We start from the raw sequence: 11418 nt of genomic DNA on the forward strand, positions 1-11418 counted from the left end.
AATCCAGTGCTTTTATTTCTGTTTCTCCCTCATTTTAGACACTCTAATTCCTATTCCCAACACAGGAATGAATAATACTCATGATGGTGTGGGTTAGATAAAAAGACCAGGACTAATGTGGTTTTCTCAAATAAATTTCTGAAAATGTAGTACATTTTTAGGAATTGAGAACTGGATTTTCTCAAGCTCTGCCCTATCAGTTGGAAGTGCCTTAAGGCCTAAATTGGACATCTGTAACAATTAGACAGTGACGCTTCTGACAGATTGATTACAGTATCTGTGAACTGCTCATGTAGCTAAACCCATGTTTAATCATCCTGCTGGTGGTACTTATTTGCCTTCCCACATGACACTTTTTCCATCTTCTCCATCTGTTAGGTCTCCATGGGGTGACCTTGTTGTGGTCTTTTAGTACCTGAAGGGAGACTATGAGAAAGACAGACTATTTACAAGATCATAAAGGCTCCAAACAGAAAGCAGCCTTAGATTAGATATTAAAAAAATCTTTACTGTGAGGGTGGTGAGACACTGGAACAGATTGCCCAGAGAGATTGTGGATGTCCCATCCCTGGAAGTGTTTAAAACTGGGCTGGAGGGAGCTCAGAGGAACCTGATCTAGTGAGGTGTTATCTCTACCCACTGCAGGGTGGTTGGAACTAGATGATTTTTAAGGTCCTTCCCAACCCAGACCATTCTATGATTCTATGATTTTCTTTCATCTCGTTAAAAATGTTGGTATATATATCTGTGACAGTCCAAAGGATATATTTATACATTATTTATTTTCTAATACTTTTTATATGGGAAGTTTAACATGCTGTGGAATGGATGCACTTAGAATAGGATTAATTTAATTTAACCTAAGTTTGCTAGTGCTCTTAAAATTAGACCTGTTTATAAAAGTTTTCCTTGTAAAGAGCAATTAAGAGCTCAGATCTGCGGCTTCTCTGGGGCAGAATGGCCTGCACTCTGCAGTGCACCATGATGGCAGTGAGGGCTTGTGAGGCTCCATCTGCCTCTTCATTTGCCTTTGGTTAACATTTCAGGGTGGGTGGGAGGGAAAGCTCCAAGTGTACCCTGCTGGATTGAAAATCTCCACTCTCTGCTGCTCCCTTAGGCTGTGCAGCCTGTAGCATAGGGTTTGTGGTGGAAAGTTTACTGGCCTTTATTAACATCATTAACAGCCTTTTACTGGGAGGCATCTGCTGAATTCATAATGAAAAATAATCATTAGTGCACAGGGAACATCCTTCTAGTTATTAATTATTAAAATTCTTAATTCTTAAAATGCAATTACATTGCTCCTTTGTCCTGGTGAACTTCTGTACACAAGTTCTCTATCATTACATTGTGTGGCACTAGAATGGGAATCTCAAAGTAGAGAGAAAAAGAGGGGAACAGGGTGGAACATACTCCTTTTTATACAACATCTGGCTTTTTTAGCAAAGTCTAGGGTTTTAAAAATAGTTGAATGTACTCTGATGAAATTATTAAAGAATGGGCTGATTACTCTCTACCATAAAATGTAATTTCCTTTTATCTTGTGCTTTAACCAAAATAAAAGAATCCATTTGGAAGAAAATAAAACCTTAGAAAAGTGCCCCAAGATACCATTTGTGAGGGTTGGAATTAAGGACATTAATGGAAATAACATTCAAGCAACTTCCTCTCCTGAATCCTTGCTAAGAAAAAGCAAGATAATAACGAGTTAGTAAAGGTTATTTAATTTGAAACATTTTGGAACTAAAACAAATCACAGTAAATTTCTGCCACATCCATTATATTTGATTTGCTTAAACCATATACAAATACATTGTAGTCTAAAGAATGGGGAGATACAGTTTGTTTCAAAAACATGCAAAACGTTTTATTTTATGTGACATTTATATAGCAGGAGATTTTAGCTATAAAAAGGTATTTTAGGAAAAATGTCCTTAAGCCTCAAATTTGCTTTTTGCAAGGCAGAAAAGCATATAACAGTCAGAAGTGAGTTTACAATATATTAAATATTTCATAATATACAGAAACTGCAAATATTGCAAAACCTATTTCCACAGTCCTAATGCATTAAGTTTTGCACAGTAAACCTCAGTAGTTTTGTATAAATCTAACTCATTAGTAGAATATTTGTATAAAAACCATTCTAACAATTCATGAGAACAAGTGCTGTCAGACAAGATGTGCTTCATTGATTTTCTCTTCTAGTTGGCCATGATGATTTTAATCTTCTTAAGCTCAGACTCACAACCACACCTCATTACACAGATATGTGGGAGAGGAATAAGGATGGCTTTCCCAAGAAGCTGAACCAATTACATATATTTTCATTTCCTAAACTTTAGAATGGTGTGAAGGTTTCATAACAATACCAGAAGCCACAAATTGAGAATAAAATTTGTTTTGGGATCTGCGTAAAAGACGTGGAGAACAAATATATTGTTAATATGTCATGATTGATCCAAGGGTGACATAAATTCACAAAAAGCACTAACAGATCATCTTGAATCTTTATGTTGCACTTTATCATGGCATGTCACACTTTTTTAGTAGTGTATAAACTTGTCTCTATAGAGAAGATGTTCCCCAAATATTCGTAGAAACTTAGAATCCTTTAGCTTGTAAAAGAACATTAGCAAGTCCAACCATTACCCTAATACTACAGAGTCCACCTTCAGAGATGGTGACTTTCCTGAGCAGCCTGTTTCAATGCCTAACCACCTTTTCAGTGAAGAAATTGTTCTGAGCATCCAACCTAAATCTTCCTTGGCAAAACTTGAGGCTGTTTTTTCTTGCCCTATCACTGGTTACTCAGAAAAGACTAACTGACAAGTTGCTACAACCTCCTTTCCAGTAGTAGTTAAGCAATAAGGTCACCCCTGAGTCTCCTCCAAGCTAGACAGCCCCAGCTTCCCCAGCTGCTCCTCACAGGACTTGTGCTCAGCCCCTTTGCCAGCTCTGTTCTCTGGACACAACCCAGCACCCCAATGTCTTTCTTGTGAAAGTGAGGGGCCCAAACTGAGCACAGCAGTCGAGGTATGGCCTCACCAGCACAGGGACACAATCACTGTCCTGCTCCTGCTGGCCATGCTATTTCTGACACAGGCCAAGGTGCCATTGGCCTTCTTGGTCACCTGGGCACAATTTGGCTCATGTTCAGTGGCTGTTGACCAGCAAGTTATTAATTATTAAAATTCTTAATTCTTAAAATGCAATTACATTGCTCCTTTGTCCTGGTGAACTTCAGTACACAAGTTCTCTATCATTACATTGTGTGGCACTAGAATGGGAATCTCAAAGTAGAGAGAAAAAGAGGGGAACAGGGTGGAACATACTCCTTTTTATACAACATCTGGCTTTTTTAGCAAAGGACCCCGAGGTCCTTTTCCATGGAATAGATTTCCAGCCACTCTTTCCCAGACCTGTAGCACTGAGTGGGGTTGTTTGACAAAAGTGCATTATGTGCATCTAGGTGGATCCACACAGACAAATTTATCTGTGTTATGCTGGTCTTTCCGAGAAAAATATCACCACTAGTTCTGTGTGTTCAGATCTGTTTCTGTACTTGAGATTGTGTTCTTCCCTGGCTGTCTGCAGGATTTCACATTTTTCTATTTGAATAGTATATTTATTTTTAAAAGAAAGGTGAGATATTCTTGTCATCTAACAATTGTCTTGCTGATTTTTAAATTATCAATTACAGTATCTTTTTTACTAGAAGTGATGTGTTTTCCAATTTTTTTCATTAATTTTCTTACTGGCTACTAACTTACCATATATGAATAGGTTTTGGATAATTAATTTGAACTGTCAGGTGGAGTTGGCAGACCAACTGTTCTCTCAGAATTAAAATCTGAAATTTTTCTGTCAGTAATCAGAATTTTGGAAGGCCAAGGAAAGGCCCATTGCTTGTTCTGCATATAACTATGTTGAGGTTCTGCATATAACTATGTTGAGGTTACAGCCAAACACTTCTAGGATAATATTCTAGATGGTAGGAGGCAAACCATAACACTCTTCTATTTTCTTGCTCAGGATCTTATTTTCTCTATCTTAAGTTTACTCCAGGCAGTAATTCTATGGAAACTCTTGGCATAGATTCAAACAGACAGAATATAATGAGAAATTGTTAAACATTTAGCAAGCAGATGAATATAGAATTATAGGTTTGGTTCTGTGTTTTAAATTTTACAGAAACTCCTATGTATGGTAACTAGTAGGTAAGTGCACTATAATTTTTATGTAATTCCAGACTATGAAAATCACAGTAATTTAATGTTAAATTAATGATCACTTGCCATTTTAGCCACCTGTTTCCTGAGCTACAACAGGTGTCTAGATTTAAAGGGGTCATGGATATATGATAAATATTTTGAATATGTTTTCTTTAAGCTGATAGGAAAGTCCATACTTTCAGATAAGCTGGATCAGTATGTCAAAGACTACCAGTGATGGAAAGGTTGATACAACTGAAATGATAGGACACTCAGAAGGTATTCTGCATTGATAGAAAGGGAAAAAAGAAATAGTATAAATATTGTGGTTATATCCTTTTGTTGAAGAGAAAATTACTTACTTTGCAAATTGAATTATGATATTTCTTTAAAATATGTAACTTTCCTTTTGCTGAGAACTAACCTTACATATGTCCCAAGTATGTCCACACCTGATTGTCTTTTTTGAGGCTGCTTTCAGAGACTTTTAGATTTTCTTTTAAGAATGATTTTATATTTATCAAAATTCCAGAGCAAAACTGCATACAGCAAGTCTGTCCAATATTGAGAAGAATTATCTGTCTTCTGTTCTCCATGAAATCTTTTCTGATGAGACGTCAGTCTTCAGGTGTGCAGATGATGCCTACTTATCCTGTGTTGAATAAAAGAGGAACGAATATAAGTCTGAGAATCATGGAGTGGTTGAAGCTGGAAGGGACCTCTGGAGGTCCCTTTCAAGCAGGACCACCTAGAGCCTATTTCCCTGGCCCATATCCATATGACTTTTGAATACCTCCAAGGATAGAGACTCCACAATCTCCCTGGGCCACCTGTGTCAGTGCTTGGTCACCAACACAGTAAAAAAATGTGTTTCCTGACGTTCAGACAGAACCTCCTGTGTTTCATTTTGTGCTGTCACTGGGCATCACTGAGAAAGGCCTGGTGCTGTGTTCTTTACACAATCCCTTCAAGAGCTTATTCACATTGATGAGTTCCCCTCTGAGCCTTCTCCTCTCCAGGCTGCGCAGCCCCAGCCCTCAGGCCTTTCATTGTTACTGATCTTCCAGTCCTGTAATCACTGTAGCCTTCACTGGACTCGCTCCGTTATGTCCATGTCTCTGGTACTGGGAAGGCCAAAATTGGATCCAGCACTCCAGGTGTAGCCTCAGCAGTGCTGAATAGAGGGAAAGGATCACCTCTCTTAACCTGCTGGTAATATTTTCTTTATCCATCCCAAGATACCATTAGCCTTCTTTGTTACAGAGACAAGTTCATGGTTCATGTTCAGTTAGTGTCCCCCATCTGTCCAGGCCCTGTTTCTGCAAAAAAATGAGGTTATAACTTCTGTAGAATTTGCAGCATGAAACTGATACAAATTGAGACAAACCAAAATTTTAAGTCTGATGAAACTCTATCAGTTGAATTTAAATTTTGCATTACATTGCAAATACAAGTAGGAGTAGAAGTTGGCTTTAATACTTTTTTAATTCTTACCCCTGTCTACTGCTAGTCTTCTTTCCCTGTCAATGGTTTGGTCTTGGGAGATTTCTGCTGTTGCTTTTCCACTGAGAATCCACTGAAGGTTCTCCCTTTCTTAGGATACATGCTCCTTCCACAGATTTCCCCAAGGATGCACAGGCTGTGCACGTTATGAACTGTCAAAGAAGGTAGCACATGTAGGCAAGGTTTTCATGCATTAGAACATCTTGTATTTTGTGTTCCAAATCAAGCAGAACAGGGCAATGAACCTGGGTCTTTCACATACTGGATCCTGCTGGCTCTTGAAGCATCACAAAATAGAGCTGCAAGGTAATGTAGGAAACCAGTTTCTTCAAGAAAACTCAATCTGACCCCAAAGGCTTCACTGTTATTACTTAGCAAATAATACTGGATAAACTTATAACCTAAGAAAAGTCTAATATTCACTTCCATAGAAACTTATTAAAAATGGAATTTATTCCCAGAATAATCATATGTTTTTCTTTTCTCCAAGTAAATACAAGGTCCAGAAATCTTGCAATGAATCAGATTAGAAACATCTAGGTCATTTCCAGCAAAAAGGTTCACTTCTCTTGCTAGTTTTATGCCCACAGTTGACTTCTAATATATATTTCACACTTACCTTCACAGAGATTCATTTTGTTCATTTCAAATTCTCATTTTGATTTGCTAAGAAAGAACATGCTGAATTCTATTCTCACAGTCTGACATCTCTCCCACACTGGGACAATTTGCAAGCTTTTTGTTACTGGATCGCCAAAGTTATTAATAAGTAAAACTTTGTCCAAGACAGGTCCCTGGGGCTCTCACTTGAAACATTCTCACTATCTCACACTGAGCTAGCATCTGCTTTTTGTGTATATTTAGGCTGGGCGATTTCATTTAGATAGGAGCTTTCCATGTAAGCTTCTAATATGAAGAGGAGGAGGGGAAAAAGGGGGTGACTGCTAAATCCTGTTATACTTCCCTTTTTTATATCTGACCATGCTTCCTCTCTGCACTGGTAAACTCTTCCTCAGCTGGCTGCAGAGAACCAAGATGAATCTTTTGAAACATGCAGGCTCTCTATACATCCTCTGTCTGCAGAGAGGAAGAGGCAAGGAAAGTGCAGTGCAGGATGTAAAAATGTACTTTTATGCAAATATGATCATTAGTGTTTTTTATGAATCTGAAGTTTTAGAACACAAAAGGTTTTGATAAACTCCGCTGATCCTTCTCCCTGGAGAGGAACAAAAGAATGACATGGTCCTTTTTGATTTCAAGGGGTATGCTGGAAATAAGAGTGACTGGAAGTAATTTTTACATTGTTTAATATGCATTCTTGGACTTAATATAACTAAAGAAAACATTTGTAGCCATAGATTGTGTCATATGTGGCCTGGGACAGGAACTTTTTTTCCTTGGGGAGGAGCAATGTATAGTGTAAATAGCACAATCCCATGATACTCAAGGAATCTATTAATTCTGCAGTAACTAATACTTACTGCATTTATCTCTTCTTGCTCTGATACACAAATTCCACATTGAATTTGATCCAATTACATTAGTGCTCAGGACAGCGAGCCTGAAAATCAGACCTCAAGTTGTGGGGTAATTGCCCATGCAATGAGAATAACAGCTTTGCAATTGCCCTATGCAAGCATCCACACTATGAGGTGCAATGAGTCCCTCCCCAGGCTGGCTGCTTCTGCCTCCAGCTACACATTTGACTGACACTGTGACGATGGTATGATGCCAATTTCTGCATGTGGCCCTGTATAATTAATCCATTTTCTTGCATGTACCTCCTCCAAGTTTGAACAAACATTTTTGTTCTCTTTTCAGTGGTTAAGTAGCCCTTGAATCTTTTTGAATCCTTTCTTCCCCTTGCCAGTCTTCACTGGTATCATATTACCATTCATTGCTGAGCAACTATGCATTCTCCAGGGAGGTTTGTTAGGTAGCATTAATACAGACTAAGATCTGCTCTGTTGCCAATCCTCCCAGTGCCAGCTCATTGTTTACCAAGTATGAGGTCAAGAGATCTATGTTTTCTGTCAAACAGCAGCCGCTGCTCTTATCAGTGCTCTTATAGAGCCACAGGGGGCATTCATTAAATATACTAAAGGATGTAGTAGGGGCTTTTAGCTAACCTATTTTATTCCTATAGCCATTGCTGGGTTTTCTTTTTTTTTTTTTTTTCTTTTTTTTTTTTTTGTAGGCAATGACACTCATCAGTTTGGCTGACAGAAGAATGGGAGGGGTCTGCAGAAGAGCTGTTTAGCCAGAAAATTATTTTATTTATTTTTTGGAGTCTTTTCCCTAAAATAACTCCAGGAGAAGCATTAGCTAGTCTGTTTTACAATATAATCAGCTTGATCATAATTTAGTGATTGAAGAGTGATTCAGCTTTTTCAAGAAACAAGTAATTCAAAAGCAAGGATCTGACCAGTTGGACTGGAAAACAAATAACACTTCTCTGCAGTATATTTATTCATTTTCATAGGGAAAAAATTCCCTTCCACCTCCCAAAAAATCCTCCAAATGCATTTCAGACTTTTCAGGAAATATTTGAAAGCTGTGACAATAATTCTCTAATCCTTTCTAGCAATTTTTTTACCTTTCTCCATTCACTTCTTGGATACAGAGATCTCTCTAATATAATTTTTTCCCCAAGCCAAATGGCAGCCTAATATCAATGCTTTCAGAGCCAGAAGAGCAATAATGATGCCTGATGCCAAAATGGCAGAAGAGACCAGCTCACCAGGGCCAAAAACCCTAGAGGGATGAAGAAAACAGCCGCTGGAGCCAGGCATGGTGGGAACTGTCCTTCTGAGGCAGATCCTGCAGGGTGATGGACACAAGGACATTTCTTGTACACAAGGAGCCAGGCCAACTTCTTCAGAGGGGTGTCAAGGACACAGAAATGAAATAATCTGTCAGTCTGACAGTCTTTTTGCACATTTTCTGTCTTGCCGGGGTTTCCTTTTTATCTCTTCGACTGCATCTATTTCTGTAGGTGTGTGAGATGAGCACATTTCCATACTGGGTTGAGTGACCATGAAGCTGGCATTATGGACAAACTTGCTCTTTCCTAAATAATTCCAACATATTTTTTAGAGTTATTGTGTTCATTAATTTCCCAGTTATTCTACAAACTTTATAGGCTAGGGCTGATTATTTTTGTGTTTGCAGTGACCTTCACAGCTGGTAAAATTCCTTTCTCAGAAACTCAAACCAATTACTCTTAAAGGCACTTCTGCTGATCACATCTATGCCTCTGTCAGTCAGCTTTCCAGAGAAACAGCAATGGAAGAAACATCTCATGAGGATCTCATGAGTTTAGGGTAATGTTGCAGCTGCAGGTAGAAACCAGATGGCAATGAGCAATTGAGAAGTTTTGTTTTCATTTTATGCAAGGGCTTCATAGCCTGAGGAAGTGGGGGCCACATTTAATGCCTCAAGACATCTCTTCTAGCTGTAGTTTGCTAAAGAAAGGACTTGTTCATTCAACCAAGCTCAGAGAATAATGTCCTCCTGTTCCATACAAAATGGTCATCTCTTGGTACTTGGTTGGTAATGGCAGAGGGGAAAAGGCTCGAGTAACTTCCTAAGGGCAAAGTAAGGCAAAAAGGCAGAATTAATATACCCATACGTGTAAGTATGTCTTATTTCAGGAAAAAGAATTAATAAAATGCTGAACTTTAGACAACGTTGCTGAATTTTACAAAAATTCTTGTCTGAATCTGGCAAAAGAAAGTGTTTAAAGGTGTTCATTTGTGGCATGATCGTTTCTCATCTTAGCTCTCCTTGTGATTTTAGTAACATAAAACAAATGAGTGTGATCACAGCACTGTTTTTTCACAAAATCTTGCTATCATACAATAATGCTTTTGAGTTTCAGAAAACTTATTTCTTTTTCACATATCTGAAAAACTTACAGATTTAGCCATCAGGACTGGGCCAACTCCACAACATCCTTTTCACTTGTCTGTTTCTTTCTCTGTGTTTGTCAGTCTAAAGAGAGGTAATAAACCTGGGTGTTGTCTGAAAATCTTCTCCTGTGGTGAAAAATAAATAGGTTTTTGGGTAGAACAGTAAAGTTTTAGCAATTTTACAACTGCCTGGGGTTTATTTCCAACAGTCTGTTAATACTCAAGTCTGTTAGACATGGTGAGAGGTATGAAAGAGGAGTGCTAGCTGTATGTGATTCACATCAACAGGGAAGCAATTTAATGGGTTTGATCCATATATTGTGTTACAAAGTGCCATACCAGGATCACACACCTAATCTGAAAGGATGCATGCTTGAAAGTAATTTCTAATGTTGAATAATTAGTAGCAATTGTTATTCTACCTGTATAATTGCATGTTGTGTGCACAAGAAAAAAACCTTAAAAATGCCAAAACAACAAAGCATGCAAGATTCTGAGACAATGTAAATTAGAAAAGATGTTCTGAAACTAATGAAACTATGGGAATTTTGACCTCGTGTCTCTAAGGTTGGAGTAGAAAGGTGAGCTTGATTATGATACAGTTATATGCTCAGAAATCTCTGATTTTGGTATTGCTATAAACATATTTTTCACTTGGAATGTGTAGGATAATTCCAAATATCCTTGTTGTAAATTAATTGGAGAACAAATTATAGTATCCTTATTAATCTTTGCTTTATTTTATTGTTGTTCCAGGTTAGGTTTCCCTATGATGATCGTGTCCTGTACCATTGGGATGTGCTATCTTCTCGTTGCTCACGTTGTAGTAGGTTGGAACTCATAGTAATTTATACTTTCAAGACTCACATAAGCTTTCCCTTTTGTTTAGTTTATATCAGAATGCTAAGAACACATATGAAAGGAAAATGATGTGTAAAATCCCAACATATGGTATAAATCAAAATGATTGTTGGCATAAACATCAGATATGGTCATTCTTAACCTTTTGTTTTATGAACAATATGGAGAATTAGACAATCAAAATTAAAAGAATCCATATATTTCATTATGGATGCTATTAGTATGCAGATAAAAAGGAGCCATCTCAAGGGAATATGCTGTGCCTGAAAGTTTGTATTGACACAATCTGAGTATAGTCACAGATGAAGAACTCATTCACAATAGCAGATGTTCAGTAATTTCTTTTTAGGGCTTCATTTTTCTTTGTCAATATATTTAGCTATTTGTATGAAAGTAATTAATATTCAAGTTGTAATAATTGAAAGTTAAGCAGAATATCTGTACACTTTGAAGGATGTATCATTATCTACATTAAAAATAAACACATGTCCTGAAAATGTGCTGTGGAAGGAATTATTATTTTGGAAACAGGATTGTATTGCCCAGATGCTTTGTTTTTCATTTTAAGGCTCCTAAATAGTGTTAGGCTACCTCTATTTTTTATTTCTTAAAATAAACTAATGCCACTCTTCTTAAAAAAGGACAAACATAAGTAGTGATAAAGCATCAGACATCTTCCATTTAATCATATATTCACTTTTGTGAAGGAGTACTCTGAATATTTTAATAGGTTAATACACTATATGGAAGAATAAGCTCATACTGTGGTTTTGATTTCCATATCTCTGGTGATAATGTTTTAAACCACATATATTTTTTTATATAATTGGCTACTACAACAGGTCAAAATTGTCATTATGAGTATTAAGTCCTGTTAGGTACTCAAGAGCTCAATTCCAAATCTTGCAGAACCTTGGTGAATTTGGCCTGAA

At 37.4% G+C, this 11418-nt stretch overlaps 1 protein-coding gene across 2 annotated transcripts in view; it reads left to right on the forward strand.

Annotated features, from left to right (window-relative positions):
- The window catches only part of OCA2 (OCA2 melanosomal transmembrane protein), a 196448-nt gene extending 185467 nt beyond the window's left edge, over positions 1–10981 (forward strand). For both annotated transcript variants that reach the window (XM_085582503.1, XM_085582511.1), the window contains one exon: positions 10382–10981. In XM_085582503.1, coding sequence (XP_085438629.1) covers positions 10382–10469 — 88 coding nt within the window. In that variant the 3' untranslated portion in view covers positions 10470–10981. The remainder of the gene's footprint in view (positions 1–10381) is intronic.
- Positions 10982–11418: the final 437 nt, after the last annotated feature.

Source organism: Lonchura striata, chromosome 1 (genome assembly GCF_050655825.1).
Source record: "Lonchura striata isolate lonStrDom1 chromosome 1, ASM5065582v1, whole genome shotgun sequence".
NCBI lineage: Eukaryota > Metazoa > Chordata > Aves > Passeriformes > Estrildidae > Lonchura > Lonchura striata.